General features: G+C 46.3%; 1 protein-coding gene and 1 long non-coding RNA gene across 21 annotated transcripts in view; one reads left to right on the top strand and one right to left on the bottom strand.

Moving 5' to 3' along the window:
• LOC6499845 (collagen alpha chain CG42342) overlaps window positions 1-21,041 on the top strand; it is a 65,702-nt gene that overhangs the window by 9,424 nt on the left and 35,237 nt on the right. For all 20 annotated transcript variants that reach the window (XM_032450542.2, XM_032450540.2, XM_032450538.2 and 17 more), the window contains exon 2: window positions 320-1,546. In XM_032450542.2, coding sequence (XP_032306433.1) covers window positions 820-1,546 — 727 coding nt within the window. In that variant the 5' untranslated portion in view covers window positions 320-819. The remainder of the gene's footprint in view (window positions 1-319; window positions 1,547-21,041) is intronic.
• LOC123257020 lies at window positions 5,169-6,000 on the bottom strand. The gene is made up of 2 exons (XR_006506921.1): window positions 5,541-6,000; window positions 5,169-5,419 (listed from the first exon to the last, which is right to left on the bottom strand). It is a non-coding gene; the product is annotated as an uncharacterized LOC123257020 (long non-coding RNA).

Raw genomic sequence — 21,041 nt, 5'->3', positions numbered from 1 at the left:
CGAGTACCTCGTCCACTGAGAGAAATATTTCACAATTCTTTGGGAAAGTCTAAAATTAGAAATCTTTATTTCTCCAAGTGGCGTTGTCCTGACTACGGCTCGGGCACGGCTGGTTGAACTTCCCAGGCAAGTTAGCGAGGATGCCTTCGTCACCGTCGCCGAGCCTGGCTGATTATTGAAAATGTGGTGACACCGCCGACGGTCCAGTATAATTCCAGGATGGGGCAGGATGGGGCAAAAATATGTATATAGCACCTCCTAAAAAAAAAAGTTTCTTTCCAACCTTTTTCACTTTTCTTCTTTTTCTGTGTCGTTGCAGTTGAAAAGTGAACGCAAAGCTAAATAAGTTGCAATGTGAAGAGCCCTGAAAGGACAAGTGCGAACCAAGGAACAGAGGACTCGACGACAAGCAGCTGTCCCTGCGACGATTGACAGGACAAAAACAAAAGCCCAGGACTAGCTACGAGGACTTCCTGCTCAAGTGGCACAAGCGGCACCCAACTAGTACGTTGTTTTTCCCATCGATTCGGGTCTTCCATGGCCCCCAGAAAATTGCAGCACCAAAGGGGCGCAATGTGCTTGCCAAATACAGCAACCGAATAGAAAATCACTCGAAAATCTGAAAAACATAAAAAACGAGAGAGCAGTTACAGCAGCAGGAGCAGCATCAACAGCAGCAGCATATGTGTCTTTATTTTTTGTGCTCTTTTCTGTGATGCCACAAGGACACAAGGACACTTCAAGTGACAGCAACATACGCGAGTTTCGTTCGTTTGTTCGGGGACAGCCTTCCATTTCCATCTAAGACGCAGCAGCAGGATGCGCAAGCACAAAGCGCCGCCCAGCGGCAGTCCAAGGACAATGCCCCAGGACAGTTCAACAGCAGGAGCGCGAGATGATTCAGGAGCAGCGGTAGGGGCAGGAGCAGGAGCAGGAGCAGGAGCACTAGCCGGAGAATCTCCCACAACGGAAAGCCAAGAGCAGCATCAGCAGCAGCATCAGTGCCTGCTGCTGGGTCACAGTGCAGCGGGTGCACCCGCAACAGCATCAGCAGCAGCAGCAGCTAGTCGCCTGGCCCCGCCCACTTGTCAGCCCCCCATAAACAGCAGCAGCAAGGAGCGACCTCGCCCCACAGTCCGGTTCGTGTCCTTGTTGCACGTCGCCAGCTACGTGCTGTGCCTGTGCGCCTTCAGCTTCGCGCTCTACGGCAACGTGCGGCAAACGCGGCTGGAGCAGCGGATGCAGCGCCTCCAGCAACTGGACGCAAGGATTGTGGAACTGGAGCTCCGGCTAGAGCAGCAGCAGCTCCTACACTGGCCCGCGGAGCAGGCGCAGATTCTGACCAGCGGTAGTGCGACCAGTGACACCGCCAATGCCAATGGCAGCCACCTGGCGTTGCATGTGCGGCGTGAACTGCACCGACTCCGCCGGGATGTGTCGCACTTGCAGCTCACGCGTCGCCAGCAGCGTCGCCAGGCGGCCGAGGCGGCAGCAGCGGCGGCGGCAAGCGGCGAAGGTGGTACCGGAAGTTGTCAGTGTCAAGCAGGTGAGTGTTAGATCATCATTTTATCGATTAATTTTATATCAACTAAGGTAGTTCAGCAGTTTTTCAACCAGAGGACCTGATTCCTGTTCATGGTATCCCTTTTTATTACCACTATTATCCTGACAGGCACACCTTTCCCTTTCCCTGCCAGCTTATTGGCGAATCTTGTCAATTGGAGCCCTCTTTGTTGGCCCTGAACAACCGCCTGTATTGCGGTCAATTCGAAATTGGTCAGAAATGTCAGGCCCAGCCGCATAAACACACTAACACACACACACACACTCCGCCGCTACACCCATACAACCGAAAGTCAACAAGTCATTGTCGGGCTGTCTGTGTGAGCTTATTGTGTCGGTGTGGTGTTGCGTGAGGGCCACGAAATTTAATTATTTGCGTCCGGGCCGAAATTTATGGCAGTTTAGAGATTTCATTAATTGGAAAAGTGTTTTCCCAGTCGCCTCGGAAAAACATTCGCTGGGGGGACAAGCGAAATGGGAGGACTTGGAAGGTGGCGGACTCGCCCTCCTTTGTGAGTCCCGAGTATGTTGCTTCAATTTTCCCAATTTTTCTGGCAGCTTTTTTCCTGCCAGCCCTCCTTGGCTGCTTGTCTCTGGTGACATTACCGAAACTTTGATTACTCGGGGATTAGCAGAGCATTTCCCGGCACTCACACACACATACACTTGCATAAATAAGGACACTCACACACGCACACCCAGTGGGGGATCCTTGCTGCCAGTTTGCCTTGTGGTTTGCATAAATTTCGCTTAAAATACTTTTTGAAAACTTTTGCGACACTCATGCTGCGCATCTCTGCGCCCCTGACCTTTCGCCGAATTGGGAACTGGGAGCTGGGAGTTGGGATATCTGGGAACTGAAAGCTTGGAGATCTGGCAAGGGAGCTGGCAATATAATATAGCTTCTGCCATTTGCCAGTCTGGTCGTATTAACGCAATTTGTCTTGACATTCGCACAATTAACTCACCCTTTGTCCGGCTAAGCTGCCGGACAAAGTTTGGGGCTAATCCCGCGCTGATTCCGGGTCCTCATGCATTCGACTGGCATTGGAGTCGTGGAGCATATGACGAGACGCATACGGGCCAGTAAATGCCCGGCGCAATTATTTAACAACTTTGCCAATTCCGGCCAAGAGGAGCCCCCAGACGAGATGGGACAAAAAGTTTTATAATCGATGCGCTCCCAGGTCGAAAGTTTGCCTCGCCCGGCAACGGTCGAACTTTCTTTTCAAAGTCACTGCATATAAATAAATTTCTCGAGCACCACCATCCCCCCGACCCATCCCAGCCACACCCACACTGCCATGATGCGAAGGGAAAAACAACAAAATAAAAGCCAAAGGAGCCTGGTGATAAGGCAGCCTTTTCACAACTTTAAGCCTCGAACAATAAATCAAAGCAGCTGCGGGCCGGTGGCAGGACTTGTCACTTTCTTATCTGAGGCGTAGACGATGCGGCAAAGTCATCATCGCTGGCTGATACAGCTGTCCTGCCAGCCCTACCCGGATTCAAGCCCTACCGTTCATGTCAAGGACATTGCAGTTGCTGGCACAGAGTTTTCCAGAGACTGGCGCAGTCCGATTAAGTCGATTAGTCCTTGGGTTTCATCGACGTTTTCCCCCATTTTGTAGTTTTTCGAAAATTGATAAAATTAGTGCGACTGTGAGGGGACTCTGAACAGTGGCTTAAGAACTTAAAAATCTAAAACAAATTCGGAAAAGAGGACATTAAAGAGAGGAAACTGGGAAGTTTTCAAATGCCAACCACACAAAAGGGAAAAGACATGTCCCTTTTGGGGAAAATGATGAAAAATGCAACTTAAAGTTTCCTGCTTTGCATCCAAAATATTTCATTTTTTATGAGCATCCTAATTCTGAGCATTTGAAATTTATGATGATGGTTCCCACGGTACAGACAGGGCCACAAACATAGAGACATGGTTGGCTGGGCTTGTCAAACTGCAAATGACATTTGGCCACTTCTCATCTCCTCGCATCCTTCAGTTGAAGCTGCATCCGCCGTAGCCGTACGGGGTGGCTAAGGGTTGAAGCATAGGAGTTTAGGTAACGATACACGGGTCCAGGATCCCGGCTCTCAGGTCCCTGTTCCCTGGCCGCTAGTCCAGTTCAGACTCCTGCCACTCTCGTTGTCCAGCTGAAAACCCTCAATTTATCATAGCCAAGCGCAAAATCCACTTTAGCAGCGGCTGCAGTGGCAGCATCAGCATCAGCATCAGCAGCGAGCATCGTTGCCTGCGTGTGACATTTTGCAAAGCCAAAATATGTAGAACATGCCACAGAGACACATCGAAAGGACTCTAAAACGAGCACCAGAAACAGAACTAGAAACATGGACAGCTGCATATGTGTACCTACCCGCAGATACTCGTACATACTCGTACATCACACGTACCACTCACTTACTCACTTACTCACTCAGCAACCGGGCAGGGAAAATGGCATATGAACTATGGAAATTCCCAATTAGGTTTTAATGCGTACAAGTGCTTTTTATTCAGTGCAATTTCTCACAGGACCTCCCACTCCCACTCCCACTCCCAACTCCAATTCCCAATCTAACAGGAAGGTCTAGGAATTCAACTCACGACTTGGGGTAGCTCTCCAGCAACACTCCCTTCCCCGAGTGTGTCTGTTGCGTTCATTTGCCAGTCATAAATTTCAATCACGTTGCCGGGGATAACACTGACTGGATATACTCCATATATCAGCCATGCTCTCCTGATTCCCGGCATTTTCCTGCATATGCCATGTAGTACCTGCCACCCCTCATACGATTTTTTTTGTCTATTTTGGCACTGAAAGAAAAGCATGGGATATGAAATAAGAGTTCTAGTTTTTTGAGAGGGAACTGTACAATATAATGTCCTTATTTTCTGAATTTAATAAAATATGATATCAATTTCTCTGATAAATAGTTATTTCTCTCAGTGCACGTGTGTTTTGTGGTTGTTTAGGGCGTGTCAAAACTGAGGCAATGACAAAAACCTCCTATATTCCCGGGTCCTTCAAGCGTGCCCACAGAGGCTTGTGTGGATTCGGACCACACCGGACCACACCAGACAGAGAGCAACCAACCGACCGACCCACCACCTCGTCGAGCCTCACACCTCACCGCACCACACCTAGTTGGGCATCCTGTATCCCGTATCGATTGTCGCCACACACATCAATTGATTTCCTTTCCGTTTTCAATTTGCCAGGGACATTTTTGTTTATGCTCCTTGGCCGGCCGTTCTGGCCATTCTGGGCATTCCGGGTCGTGTTTGGTAATTAGTCGTTAGCCAGGTTTGTTTTGTTGGCTCGCAATTTGCGACTTGCGTGACTTTTGGCTTACCTGACCACCACCACCACGCCTTGATTGCCATTTAAATGCTGCGCTAATAGGCCAATAAACCATTTCGCTGCACAACAGATATCAGCGGAGGAGCCACCAACCGACATCGCCACAACAACAGCAACATTTATTAATTAGTGAACAAAAATTAATGCCCAACTGTCATCATTACTCGTGTCCTGCTGGCAAGGGATCCCCCTGGTTTGTCGTTTCCCCGCCACGCCACGCAACACAACACATCGGACGCCACATTTGTTGACAAATTTATTTGTCGTGTGCCACGCTGACACGCCCCCTTGCCATCCCATCAGCCCCAGCAGCCCTGCTTGCCCAGCATCCCTCCAGCTTACCCCACATTGTTTTATTTGTGATTCCAGCCATTTCATCGATGTGCGTTGCCGGGCAGCCACATTCCTCGGTGGTGGGGTGGGGGAAAAAAAATGCTATTAAAAATATCACAAGAGCCCAAGAGTCCACCGAAGTGTGTGGATTGTGTGGCAAACTAAAAGAAAGTAATAAAATAAAGCAAAATAAATTCATTGGCAAAACCACACCATACAACCATATAGCCATACAGCCATATAGCCATGGCACATACAAGAGAAGGACCTGAAATGAATTACCCGGCAAGAAGAATTTCATAAATTTCATCTGATTGCTTTGCGGATTTATAAGTGCGTCCGTGTGTATGTTGCTACGAGAGGCTGACTTTTATTTTCGGCACGTAATGCCATTTCTTTATTTTTTTCCATTCTGCCGTACTGAGATCATTTTAATGAGCCAAAAACGTAATTTGTCTGACTGGAATCTTTTAAGCCTGTTAGCTGGGTGAGTTCATTTAAATTCAGGAGCGCTCGAAACTCATATTTTATGGCGAGGGCAAGCGAAATGATTGCAATTGCAAGTAATGCTCGATGGCAAATAAAGAAGTGTGCAAATCGGTGTTCGATTATGTGTTCGAAATTTTATGAGGCATACTGCAGGGCTTGGGTAGTTTCTCGTGTGAAAAATATATATTTAGACAGAAGCCACAGCCTGTCAATTGGATTATTAACTTTTAAATGGAAAAGCTTTTGTGGCCAACAGCCTACACATTCGTTTCGCTTTTCGGATTATCCCCCAAATGCATTTTACGACTTTCAAACGGTCTCCATATCTACACGCCCCACATCTGTCCGGCCGAATTACCAAATTTAAAAACGAATTAATTTATGTGTGTCTTTTTCTGGCTGCTTTGGGATTGGTGATAACTTAATTACCACGGCGATAAATTAATTAATAAATTCGACGTGTTGGGGGAAATTTAGACACTCAAGCATAACATAACAAGCCCAAATTATGGGTAAACAACCAGTCTGCCAGCGGCTACTAATTGTCAATAGCGACTGTCTAATTTTCCATTACCAGGGCGCTCTCTGGCCAGGCTGGCATTCATTTGGCATTTAGCTTCGTTAGCTTACGGCCAAAAAAAAGAGAAAAAACTTGCTAATTAGGTAACACAACTTTGGAAAACGACAGGCAGTCGGAGGAGAGGGAGAGTCAGGCTGTGGCAGAAGCACAGACATCCTGATCCATCATCAATCAAGTGGAATCCCAGCGTCCCGTTCAATCTGACAGCTTGTCTGTCTTCGTATGTATCTGTGAGTTCAATCAACCATCCCAAATCGCCGAGGGTACAGGTGTAGATACAGTATCTTTGTGTGTGGGTATCTCTATCTCCTGGCGGCTGGCGGAATATAGGTTTATGTGTCGTCGCTGCAGCTGGATCTGCCATCGGATCTGCATTGGTTCAGTGTCGGCCCGGCCTGTGCTGGCCTGGTCTGGTTTGGTTTATTAGCCACATATGCTCGAATTTTCCTTGCTAAAGACTGAAAAGCCATTCCGGGAACCGGAGAGCTGCGTAAATATTTCAGCGGCAAACGGAAATTTATTCGACTCTTGGATGGCCAGGCCGCCAGCTTGCCAGCCGGCGAAACAGTTTCTCAGTGCCTGTGGTGGCAGTACAGATACATTTACGCAGACAGATTTCATTTTTATACATTTACGTGATTTTCAACGACAATTCTGCGCTCACAGCGATAGCGACAACAGCAATGACGAGGCACATGCTCCAATTTCGGCCCAAACTCACGTACACAGCACAGAAACTCCACGGCACTCCACACTCCACACAGTCCGCAATCCACGCGGCGAATCGATGCGACTGGGGACCCGAAAGCGAGTGGAACTGCGGCTGCTTTATGATTTATTGCCTTGACACTGGCTGCGTGATGCTGGCTCAGTTCTTGCCACTGCCACTGAATGCCATGCCCCTGCCACGACCCAAGCCTGCCGTTTATTTAAGCCATCTCTTTGTTTGTCCGACTGACTATCCACAATACAAACACCGAGCACTATTCGTCGGCAGGATTTGTTGGGACATTCCACTGTATGACATGTCCATGTCCTATTTCCCCCGCCTGCCCACTTGCCACTGCCACTGCCACTGCCACTGCCACTGCCGCATTTAGCGATAAATACAAGTTTTATGATGGATAATAAATGGCTTCATTCGCGTTGACAAATAGTCTGCCTTCATTTGTTTTTCTGGCTTTGTCTCGTCGGCTTTGTTTACGTTTTTTCGCTTCAGCGCTTCAGCGCTTTTCCGCTTTTCCTTTTCCCAGCTTCCGGCAGTTCCAGATTCCCTATTCCCCCATCACCCATCACCCATTCCCGAGGAGAGGTGTAGTCGTCTCCGATAAAGATGATATATGAATGGTTTTCGGCAGGCGCTCTTCAAGTTCGCATGCCCAAGTGGGTGGATTATGTTTTCAGTTCGGGATTAGCAATTACGCTTATAAATAGAATTTCCCTCCATTTATCATTCATTTTTTTCTCTCCAACCTCGCTCCATAAAACGCTTTTCTGGTTGTCCTGCCGGAGAATCGACTAAAAATTAAGCGTCCGGTTTATTGCATCATTTGAAATTTGAATATGCCAGCCATATAATGATAATGATAGACCGTCATGGCGGCCTCATGGTGGTGCGGCCTCAACCACACCCCGTACATGTGTCCCTGTGGATTTTATGACCAAATAATTTTGTTGCCTTTTATGCGGCATTCATTAACATTTTTCCCAGACAGCCGGCTCAACCGAGTTATTCATTTTCAATTTTCGACTATTTATGCAAATGAGTCGCCCGCCGTATGCATAAAAGCCGAAAATGTCATCATTTTCTCTCTGAATTTTGGCTTTTTTATGCTTGTTGAAGCGCAAAATATCACTCATACGCCCCGTGGCGGGAGCCAAGTACGGCTCATTAGGCCGCAAAAAAGATTTCTCAGTCAATTCGACTGTCTCGTCTCGTACCGTCTGTTTCTCGGCTCGGTTCGTTTCCCTTTTATTTGGCATTTTATAATGTTTCAATCAGATGAAAAATGAAAATGAAAATCAAAACCCCCATCAATGTCACAGGGTCGCTGGAGTGTGGAGTCTGGAGAGCCCATTGGAAGTGTTTTACAATCTGGTAACACAATCTGCTTGTAATGACGCTCCCAGCCGAAATCAATCTTGACCGCTTCGCAGTCACCCATATCCATTTCAATCGTTTTCTCCAGAGGAGTCTCGGACACTGGTTTCTTTTTTTTTTTGATAGCATCCGTTGTTGGTTTTCCTCTTCCGTGATTCGCCTGCTTAGAAATTAATTGCTTAGACCGATCCAATGGCGTCGACATTCTTACAAATCACAATCCATCATTGTCGAATAAACCGACAAAAACCCAACACTCACAGATATATAATATAAGTCGTAAAAAGAAAAAAGAAATTTCCCTTCGTTTCTGGTTCGCTTGCCTGCCTCTTCATGCTCCATTGCTTGTTGGTTATAATTAAATTTTCTCCTCTGTTCTTGATTTTTTACATCTTTTCCGAGGAAATTCAATAAAATTTGTGTTAAAAAGCATCGATTCCCGAGTCAATAACCATTTCAATGCTACTGTGCGTGATGTGCCGGGGCATGAGTAATTGCTAACCGGGAATGGGTGCTCCGGAGTAGGGCCCGAGTGGTCACAACTGGTTTCTTGCAATTGATGTTGATAAATTATGTGGTCTATAAATAGTGTACCCCGGGGTTGGGGGCATTTTTTGCATGGCCAACATACTATATGAGCTAAGCTGAGGCTGCTGGGAAAATAAAAGAGAAGAGTGTCTCGCACCTTATCTTGAGTTTTCATGGCTGCTTTGATTTCAATTTGTAACTCGATCTGGGCAATCTCGGACAGATAAGACCTTTCCTGGGATCTAATTTCTTGGGTGAAAGCCGAGGAACTATAATACTATTTTCGTTTTTTTTTTCTGGTATTCGGGAATCGATATTCGATGGGAAACTCAATTATCTGGGAGCCTCTTCCGCCTGTGTGAACGGCATCAAAAGCGAATCCAACCCCTTTTCCCTAATGGAGTGGCAACAATTACCTTTCGGGAGTCTTTTGTCATCGCTTCCCCGGCCGACTGAGAGATTCGTGCTAAAACTCAATCAAAAGTGTCGTTGGTGTTGGCTTTTGTAGCCTGTTAGTCCCCCACGGTTGCCCTTAACCGCGCCCTTTCGATTTCCCACTCTGGCTATGGCTAGGCTATGGCTTTTCCTGGGCGTGCAATTAAGTGGAGCTCTGTGGGTTTTTCCTTTTTGACTGTCTGGCGCGCCTTGTCTGGGCCTGGGCCTGGGCCTGGGCTTCTGCCCCTGCATTTGCATTTGCATTTTGGGCCAAAACGCGTTCTGCTGCCATGTGGTTAGACCGCGGCGGCATCCGCGGCAGTCTCTTCTGTCTCTCCAGTCGCACAATTGGAGCGGTTCCAGAGCGTCGCTAAATCTAATCAAAATGCGACTCGTTTGCCGTCCATGTTGTTGCTTTATTCGCCAATGTTGCAGTTGTCGTTTGTAGTCTGTCTCGTGTCCCGTGTCGCATGTCGTATGTTGCCCGTTTACCAATCACAGACGCCTTTCTTTCGCGCCTCGGCCTGAATAGAGGAGTCTATCCGCACATAGTCACACCTCACTTACGTAGGCAGATCGTTCGCCATTTCGCCATTCAGCCATTCAAATTACCAGCAACATCAGTAACAACAGCAACACCAGCAACATCAGCAACACCAGCTACAACAACAATCGACAGCGACAGCCACAACAAGTTTTTCAAGTGCATGGCTCAGACAACACCTTTTGACATGCTCGTTGCTGCCGCTGGTTGTCATCAGAGGTGTCTACCGTACAGTGATACTCTTACAAAGAGTTGAGCTTCTCCTAAGTGAGGTTTGTTAAATTATTCTAATGATTTTCTTATTATTTAGAAAAGAATGTATGTAGGTTTTAGAGTGTTTATGGACCCGACTCTATCCTTCAACCAAACAACTATCAACTATTCTTGTTTTCATTGCATTTGCCTAGCTGGAGCTGCGACTGCGACGGGTCTTTAGTCTCTGGTGACTTTTTTGGGCCATCTGGTTTTTGGTTCGTTGTTGCTTGCTCTGTGCTTTGCTATTGCTTTGCTTTTTACTGGGACTTCACTGGGGCTTTGCGGTTTCGGGTCCGCCTGTCTGGGCCTTTTGTCACACTCATCTTCGTCGACCGTTGTCACGTCAGCTTCATTGGAATTGCATTTTGGGCACCGACGAACGCATGCGCACCGTTGTCTGGGTTGGCTGGGTGGCTTAATGGGGGTCGGGGTGCTGTGAGGCGGTTACTGGGGTCTGTGGTCCGGTATGTGGAATCCCTTGGTCGCTCCTGTTGAACGACCAGTTTTGTCAACCCGTCTCTGGAGCTGCTTACAAATTTAATCAGCTTTAAACGCAATGTCTCACTGACAAAAATGATATACTTTTTATAATTCTGGTTTTGGTTTAAATATTTAATGCATCCCTGAAATAAACCCCTATTTTCTCTCTCTGTGGTCAATCTCTATGCTCCACTTGACAACGTCTTTGTGACGGACCATTCATAACTACGCACTGCTTTCCGATTCCAGTTATACCCTGATTTCGTATGCACAACGAGCTCCACATTCTGTTGCAGTTTTCAAGACGCAGTGTGTGTGCACAGTGGTGCGAGGATGTCGCATATTTGAATTTGATTATGTGGGACTTGTGATGCCAAGATGTGGGCTTCACCCGGATGATGAGTCCTCCCTAGCTGGCCCATTCACTTAACACCTCCACGAAGAGCACTCACTCATGCATGGCGCTCGCATATTTATTTATTTTTGGCCTTTTTCCACCGCGGCCTTTGTGTGAAGCGTTTTAGCATCTCTCGAGTGCTGAGCACACTTCGGGCGGTGCAGGGCAACATTTACATAGTTAAAAACATTAGGCATCGGCCAGTGCCAGTGCGAGTGCGAGTGCGAGTGCGACTGCGAGTGCATTTCGTGTAAGTGAAATGTTTATGTAAACAGCAGAGGTCCACAAAGGGCAAAGGGTAAACATATGCGGCGCAGAAGTGCCTCTGACGAGAGCACTTTCTCGATCGCCTCGCAGCCACGACCCACTGTGCCACCACACCAAAGAGTTGTCAATTAAAATCAACACCAGAACACCATGATTATGGAGCCATAACAGCCGAAGCCTTATCATGAAAATAGTGCGGCCCGCATCTACAAGCTCTCCCCTCGCGAGTCGCAAGTGATAGAGAAACCTGAAGACAAACATTGAGAATCACATTTATTATGTTTAACAAACTCGACTGGCGTCACCGCTCCAACACCTTCTCCAGCACAGCAACTCGAGCGAAGAGCTGTGAATGTCGAGTCTCAGATTCAGATACAGATACAAAGATACGTTTTTATGGCGCTTCGAAATGCAGCTCGCAGTTGTCACTACAAATTGGTGGCGGCTGCTAGTTCATTGCCTGGAGGTTCCATTCTCGACCCGGGGTTCGGGCGGGTTCTATTCAGGCTTGATTAAGCCCCATAAATCTTAAGGGCTTGCCCCCAAAAAACACAAACACTGGAACAACAAATGACTGGGACGATCTTCCGAAAACGTTTTGTTAAGTTCAGTCCACCGATCTCCCGCCAGCTGCTAGGCACATTTAACACTTTATATAATTTATTGTAATTTTTCTCGCTCCGCCATTCAGATGGGGCTTTGGTTTTTGTGGCAGGCCGTTGTTAACAAAACGTTTTCAACATAAACCTCGCACCTTTCCGAGACTCTCAAAACTCTGAAGACTTAAGGCTTAAGACTTCCAGATGCGGCTCAGCATCTTGCAACTGCATTTGCGGCGGCTTCGGCATCTGCATCTCTATTGCTGCTTTTCAGGCATCAAACCCACTCAAAATGCAGATAATTTGTACATGGCCGGGGGCAAACGAGTTGCGCAAGCTGCCAGCTCTTTGCTAAGCTCTCGTATTGAGTAAATACTGTGTTTATGCGTGGGCTGATCGTGATTAGCTGATAAATCAGGAAGAAGGGGCAGCCCGAAAGAATCCGTATTCGTATCAATTGATTGAATCTTGTAGTGTATTGACCTCTTCGAAATGAGCTCTACAGTTATTGATTGAGTAGAATATTTTTATTGGATAGAGTTGGAACTCTTATAGTATTTCTAATGAAGCCTCAACCCACTAACACGTCCAACATCTTTAAACAAGCTTTTCACATCACATTTAAATTAATCCAGCTTTCAAAGTTAATCCATCCGTCGACAGCCGTGAAACTGACCGGAAAATATTCTCCCAGCCTCCCAGCGACCCTCATCAGATGACTAATCCTCCGTGTAAACACGTTCCCGTACGGGAAATTGCACCGCTCCTTTGCTAATTGACGCTTGTTCCAAGTAACAAGCTCCCCATGCCCTAGTACCCCGGGTGGAGAGCCCTTTGCTGGTTAGTTATTAGAACCTTGTTCGATCTCTATCGGAATCGGTTTTGTGTGGCATTAATTCTGTTTGCCTTTCCTGCTAAGCCAGCTCTCCATCTCGGCTTCCATCCCGCCAGCCCGGCTTACCTGTCCCGTCCTCGGGACGGCCTTTGTCGATGCTCTTTACATGTCAGCGGGTCTAAGCCGGGCCCAGACGACATCCCTGCATCTCAGTCTAGGATAGTGAACTGTGAGAAAAAAAATGACAGAATTTGTATAACACAGACTCTTGTCTAGAGTCTTGTATAGACTGTTTACCAAAGATTGTCTGGAAGATATTTATATTGTTTCTTAGATTTCTTTCAGTGCAGTATCTGCAAGCATCTCCTAGCTCCTTTCCTGCCATAGCCCACCGCATTTATCGTGGCTTCGCCTTTTGCCTTTTGTCTGCGATTTGTGTTTCTCCATCGCCTTCTGCCAGTTCTGTGGCCTTTGTGAAACTCGTTTGCATATTGTCATAATTTCTGCAAACTCAAACATACTCGCAGCACACACTCACACACTCACACCGAAGCACCGAACACCCACAGACCCACAAACACCCAAACACACACACAAACTCATCCGTTTAGGCAGCTCAGCTATGGGTTCAGTCGTTCGGTTTTATTTTGTTGCCATTTGTGGGCAATGCTGCATGTTTTATTGTTATTTTGATTGCATTTATTGTATTATTAAGCTGCATTGTTATGAGCTCTAAGCCGGGCTGCCTAGCAGCAAACACTCGCCATTTGTTCCCCCTGCCTTGTGACCCTTGCTCCTGATCCCACCCATATGAGCAGTTCGTGTAATCCAGGATGGGAGTAAAAATCGATTCCCCGAATATTTTTGTCAATCAAAATCACTGGCACTGGATGGATGGATGGATGGAATGTGGAAAATGCGGATTACAAGCCAAATTGTTACTTTTCCATCGTAATGAAAGTATGTCGTCTCCAAAAGATCGAATTAAATGGCACAGAATGATGGAAAATATGTTGATACAGATGGATGAAGCATCAGCATATTCTTGTATACCACCTTAATTGGAAAAATTAATCTCTATTTGGGAAATCAAGTGAAGAAGCCACTTACTAAATGTCACAATAAACACTGAATGCTTATATTATCAGTTTAGTTTGCGTCCGAAACTCATAATTAAGATTTCACTCGTGAGCGTGAAATTTCGTAATTGATGTTTTTTGTGTCGAATGGCTCCATGAAATTTATTTATGTTGCTGGAAATTAAGACACAACTCTTAGCTAACCGTGGCTAATGGCGTGAAATTTCTTAATTGGTATAGAGGCACTGTTAAATCACATTTTCCTGCCCCTCGTAGATGCTGTATATTAGATTATGTTCTCTCCTGTATTTGTGTTTGACACACACTCTTTGTTTGAGTAACGGCTGCAGTTCAAGGATGCAGGAATGGAAAATGCATCTGCAGCTCGCAGGCAGCTCATGTGTGAAGCAACCGAAGGTGTTGAATTACTGGGAAACCAGAGGCATAAAAACTCGTTGAATGTAATTAGGCGTGCTGTGCGCCGCGTTGTCGGCTCCGGCTGCGGCTCCGGCATCGACGGCGGCTCCTTCAATGAGTCATTCCCTCAACCGGTCCAATATATCAATCCGCACGCAATGACGGCCCATTAGACATGCCAGTCGTAGTTTGCATATGCAAATGCCGGAGGTTTTTGTCAGCCTGTTAAATGCAAATGAGAATGCACAGCCCCGACGGCTCACTGCAGCTAATTAAATCCAACTCCTTGGCGAAACTTTTCGTCCTAAGCCACTGATTAGCGATCCCTAATTAAAGAAGAGTTCACAGAAAGTCAAAATGGCGTTTAGTTTTATTTTCCCATAGTTGTTTTTTGGCTCTCGACCCGCCCTTGTGGCGCCTTTGAACTTGCAACTCTCTCTGGCAGGTCCTCACTGCGCGAAAACATGTACAATTTTGAATTATTTCCCCCAGAAGGACCTCCTTTGGAGTCCCTTAATATTTAAAATATTTTTCCTCTCTGAGATCTCGAGGGTGTGTGTGATTTCGGGGGCATGACTGCTGTTCTCTCCTCTGTTTGCTTTGGCAACTTTTTGCTTTTCCGCCAAAAAACTTTTTGCTACCAATTAACGAAAATAAATTTCACCAAACATCAAGGTGGAAACTATATTTCAATATTGTTTGCTTGCGTGCTGGTGGTTTGATTGGAAAATGTCTGAATAATTGAAGTGGAAGAGCATGAACGAGTGGCAGCCATTCCGTTCGATTGGGGCAGGAACAAGGGTGGCTTTAAAGCGGAAGCGGCCTTTAAACTTGTAACTTCTAGTTGGCAAATTAAGTTATTAACTGTAATAGAGCAATTTTCTTGTTGATAAGGACCTACATAGGACTCCTGCAGTGATTTGGCCAGGACACACAAAAAGTTGACAGCAAAGTTGGCCAAACTGGGTAACGAAATTTGTTGACGGTTTTTTGTGGGCGAAAACAACAAATAAGCCAAATAAATATTTAAGGTAACATTCGTGCACAGCCAGCAGCAGGAGGGAGGGGCAAGGGGCAAAAAAAAATAGCAAACTAGTTAAATATCCCCCAACGGAGACGGTAAAGCAAAGTTAACTGCAGGGAAACTGCTAAAAAACACGGTGTCCTTATTGATTCTGCTCTCTGCGATTTGTTTGCACATCGAGCCGCAGTTGTTATTGGACGTGTAACCTAGAAATGAAGACAGTCAATAAAAAAGTAAAATGGAAAATACGAGACACGGTCATAAATAACGAAATTGTAAGTCGCAACCGAGCAGAAAAAAGGGAAACATTCGCCGGAAAACCCAACGAATATCAACTTGCCAGGCCATTGTTGTGGCTGCTATTGTTGTTGGCCTTTTTTGGCCAAATCTATTGTTGTTACTATATACATATAGTTAAACAACACGAAAAGCAACAGCAACAACAAGAAAAACAAGTTAATGCTGAGCCTGCAGGTTCTATTTGAACAAGAAGGCGAAAAGGGAAAAATAACTTTTGGCAGGCTGAAATTGGACAGCCAGACAGACGCAGAGCAAATACTATACATAGTGGTATCCAGCAACAAAATAAAACTCAAACTCAAATTGTAGAAAATGCTGCAAAGTGGCATGCTTTACATTTGCCACCAAAAACAGCTCCGGGCGGTGGGCAGTGGCCTGTGAGCTGTGAGCCGAGCTGAGCTATCTTTCGTTTTTGCTTCTTTAATTAATTGCCGCAAAAAAGGAGCAAAAAAAAAAAATGTATAAAAGCCAGGCCAAACACTTGTGGCCCAGGCCCAGGCCGCTCGACCGGAAGGAAGTCAGTAAGATTGGGCACAAAGGATCGCACACAAACACACACATAGCCATAGACTGCGAGCAGGACACCCGATACACACATACGCGCAACGGCTGTTGCCATTCTGTAGCATACTTCTGTGCGCGCCTCTGTTTATGCGACTTGTAAACTTGGTCCTCCTCGTCCTCGTCCTCGGCGCCCGGCTGTTGCCGTTTTTGTTGTTATTTTCTCACTTCCCTGCTGATTGCCGGCAACATATTTCGCAAATTGCTGTCAAAGTGTTAAGGAAGTTGACTCGCCTCGGCCTTTTTGGGGGGCTGCGGTGCCAAAAGGACCCCCAATGAACTCGAACTCGAAACTGGGCGAACTCCTTTCGCAGCCACTTGCCTTCAGGCATACGGTATCCTCAACGGGATGTGTTCTTCTCTAATTGCAGTCAGTCGTCGTTGGGAAGATGAATTGCTAATGGTTTTATGTTCCCTGCTCTTTTTGCTCTTGTGTTTTTTGTTTTTTGTGTGGCAGCCCCGAACACGAGCAGTGCAAACAACAATAATAATAATTATAATCATGGGCCGACCGAGTTTTTATAGCCCAGTTTGCTGCATGGGCTCTCGAGTGTCAGAGTGCCTGGGTGCTCACAAACAAAAGAAAACCCCGAAGATATATGGATGGGCTGCTCGCATAATGATGATGGAATATGAGTATTGTTGTCGTTCAAGTGCGCACTCCACAAAACGGGTGTGAAAGTTTTCGATTTCCATTTAGGTGTTCTATTTCAGCTCATCCGATGGCAATCCCTCAAGCCCTCTACCTGTGAAGTAGCCTCAATTAGGGGCAAATGCAAGATATTTTTCAATTAGCCCGCCTTGGTAGCCAAGTTACTTGGACATCGGGGTGGGAATTACCGAGAACTGCAGAGACAGCATCGTCGGGCTTCTGCGGTTCTGGGCGTGCAATTAACAGCATCACGTGACCTGCAACCCAAGGCCACTGCTTGCCACATCGGTGGCAAGAAAAATGAAGTCGAAGTCTTGGAGCAGTCAGACTGCAGCAGTAGCCACACCCCCATGCCACTTCTATGCTCTACTCCACAAATCACGACCCGAATTGACTTTTGGGCTGCTGTGCATCATTAATTCACTTCGTCCGAAATTTCCGAAACTAGAATTGAAATTGGCTTGGGGTTACAGAGAATCGAAGGGCGTTCCTTTTGCGCCAAACTCTAGAAACACCAAACCTCAACCCCAAACCAAAAACCAAATGAAAATAATAAAAATGTAATTAACGCCCCGGCCATAGACCGAGCCAAGTGTAAGTGTTCTATGGTTTCTGTTTGTGTATTTTTCCAACCCTCATCTCTTGGGTCCATTTGGCTCATTTCTTATACAATTAAGTGGCCTGGCCGGGAGCCCCGCAACCTTGCAGTCTTCGAGTCTTTTGAGATGTCTGCCCTTCTTCAACTTTGTCTATGCCTGTCATGAATCTCATTGCGGGGCGTTCTGAAGGCGTGGCCATTTCGTCCGCGCTGCTGTTTCTGTTATTGCTTATCTGATTATGCGGATGGCTGGGCCTCCGGAACTTGGGAATCCGGCGAATCAGGCTCCGCCGGGACAGGGACCTCGACGGATGACACGTCAACGACAGCTCCGTAGAGAGTTCAAAAGTTTAATTACCATTCGCAGTAATCAGTGTGTTTGGCTAAATAAGTAGGATAGCTGGGGTTTGAGGAAAAACTTTGGACAAGGTTGACTTGTAGAATGCACTACGATATGGGAAGTGCCAGTCTTAGATTATTATATGAGTAATCCATCAGTGTCATGTCAATATGCTACATGATATATCTAAAATTAATAAATTATTTTTCTCTTTTCTTACAGGTACGTTAATTCAACAAACTAATCACGTATAAAGTGCCTAAGTAGTGAGTAACTGGACTAAAATTCAAGGGCAAAGCTAATATTTAAATATCTAAAAGTATCCAGAATCTTTCCGCCAATATTACAGTCAAATAAAATCCTTCACTTGGCATTGTTTTCCCGTCAAGACGGGGAATTGGGTGTTGCTTTTCCAGTGCCAGTTCCATTCCCAGTCCTAGTCCCACTCCCTGTGGGTTATATCGGATAAAAATAACAAAACAACACAAAAAGTTGATGAACAACAAGACAATGAACTATGCTAAACTTTTGGCCGCAGTAAACGGCTAAAGTCCTGGCCGGGCACTGGAGCATGGCAGTGGAGACTGGAGGGTGAAAAACAATCCGCAAACAAATTTTCGCTCAGTGCAGGGGGCACTGGGCGGTTCAGTGCTCGACGGGCGGGAGCTCTGTGGATCTGCGGACAAAGGTTTCGTGCTGTCCTCGAGGGAATCGGGCCAAAAGGAAGCGATGGCAGCCAAGATACAAAAACCAGCTAATAGAGCAGCGGTCAAGGGGGTGGGTCGGGTGGGTGTTGGCGATGGGGCAGGGTATATGTATCTGGAGCATACCACAAAGTGGCAACTGTTCGGCACTAGATAAGCTTCGTTGCATTGACCACTTTGCCGATTCGGCTAGATTGAAGATACTTGGTGTCCACTTAAGATACACAAAGCTGGCTGGAAAGAGGGGAGGCGGACCAGCAGGCCAGCAATAGAGGAGCAGGGGGAGGCCCACAAAATGCTGAAGGCGCTGGCAAGAAACACGAATCGACAGTTGGAAAGGGGAAAACAAAAATTGATTAATGGATGCAAAATGATTGAGAAACGACAAGCAGAATACCAACAAAAACAAAGACATCGGAGTGGCAGTCTAGGGGGTGGGGAAGAATGTCAGAGGTGGGGGCGAGGTGATCTGTTGCAGAGAACATCAAAGTTGAGGTGCATGCCACGCGCCATGTGGCCGTGGAGGGGCTGACCCCAAAAAAAGCCAAAAAGCACATCAATTTAGTTTCCAATCAACCGAATAGGCCACGATATCTTGAAACAGTATTAGGCATAAGAATAGAGACTATGATAAAGTTTTGGATACCATCTTTACGAGTTATTAGAGAAGCTCTCTCTAAATAGTTCAGCCATCCATCCTGAATCCATTTCATTTCGGTTGTGTGCTGTAAAAATTAGAATTATTTAATGGGCACTCGGACATTTAATGTGATTACTTGAAGCATTTCTGTGAGTGCACATAAAGCGAGTTGCGGTTGCTTTTTATTGCACTCTAGAAATGATCCACAGTGGCATTGGAATGAATTCATGGTGGCGTCGGCTGCAGTCCATCCATCCATCCATCCAGCCACTCGTCCGTTCATCCGTTTGTCCAGCCATCCATCTCGTCTGCTGACCCGACTGCAATTGTTTTGTTTGCTTTCATGTCTGCCCTGCAAAAAGCAAAAAAGTAAATAAATAAAAAACCCACACAAGGGCGAAGGAAATGTAGCGCAAGAATAACACAAGCCAGCAACGACGACGACGACGTTGTTTGTAGATTTTATTGTGACGGAATTGGGAGACGGAGTTCCAGTTCGAGTTTGAGTCGGATTGGGAGTCACAGTCGGATGCTGAGGCTCAGGCTGATTCTGGGACCAGACCGTCGCCAATGACGTTGATGAATTTCTATTTACTCTGTTTAATTTGTGTTTTTATTTGCCATTCAACCGGCCACTCAACGGTGAACAGCATCGAATTCGGATGAAGAGGTCTGCGTGCAATTAACGCAAAGTGCTTCAGTGTACTTTCACGGCAAGGGCGTGGGTGTGGCAGTTAGTGATGCCACAATTAAACAAAAAAAAATAGTTAATTATGCCAGATTTAGTCTATCAAAACCAGTCATAGACCATAGCCAGGCTTAATATATTTTAAAATAAATTAAAGCTTAACAAAAGTTGAGTTTCCAGCCCTGTTCGGCTGTTTTAAGCTGCAATTACTGCTCGCCTGTTGCCCATTTAATTGATTTTGACGCCGGTTGTCGATGGGCCTGATGGATGGCCCATCCTTCTCCTCCCTCCTGGCAGGACTTCCAGTAGAACCACCTCTTTGGCTGCAGCAATTAGTGCAGTGAACTGCTGCATTTTCAATATGTACCAAGCACACAGTTCTAACTGCTTCCCTTGGACGTGACCTCGAGGGTCAGTGGGAAATCTTAAATCCCCGCCTCGTAGAAAGTCTCATTTTTCTTTGGCTTCTTCCGTTTTGTTTACTTCTCCAACTTCCTTCCTGGCTGCTTTGTTTGTCCGGTGATTAACTACTGCTAACTGCCCGGCCCTCACCCTTTCATTCTGGCCAACTTTCTCTTTTGGCTTGGCGGCTTTGATTTTCCAGCGAAGAGGAGAAAACGCTTCCGAGTTCTGTAATTATTTACTTTCGGGACGGACGTTTGCATTAATCCATTTTTTTGTGCTTCGTGTGGGATGTCGAAATCAAATGAGGTTGAAATAAGGACTATCACACAGCCCAGGGAGACGGAGACCGAAGGCCAATGTATCCTAGCTGGCAGAGGAATATCTCAGAACAAACATATGGAGTCGCTTCCTCGAATATATATCTCCTTGTGGCACAGAATTTGCATTGTAGCATCCGTCTTCTGCAGGTGGTGGCTGCATTCCGGAAAATCCCCAGGAAACTAGGGGAAACATATGCAAATGCAAGGCAAACTACCACTCTGCAATCACTGGGGGATTTATGTCAATATCAAATCAATGAGATTAATAGCCAGAAATTCAATACCGAAATGGCTTTTCTCTCTCTGGCCACAACTAAGTATTTAAGAATTTCTCAATTATTAGTTTCCAGCAAGCCTGGGAGCCGAGCATCGAAATCCGCAACAAGCAATAGCCGCAGTAAATCAACTGCAACCGAACCAGAAATTATATGAGCCATATATATGCCCACAAAACGGTCTCATAACTTTCCGCGCCATTCCAAATGGCTGAACAGACTCCCGATGCCCGTCCGGGGGTCCCTCCTGGTCCCACTTTCATTCCGGAA

This window comes from Drosophila ananassae, chromosome 2L (genome assembly GCF_017639315.1).
Source record: "Drosophila ananassae strain 14024-0371.13 chromosome 2L, ASM1763931v2, whole genome shotgun sequence".
Classification (NCBI taxonomy): domain Eukaryota; kingdom Metazoa; phylum Arthropoda; class Insecta; order Diptera; family Drosophilidae; genus Drosophila; species Drosophila ananassae.
Note: the sequence above shows the minus strand (reverse complement) of the source record. Positions and strands in the feature narration are given on the sequence as shown.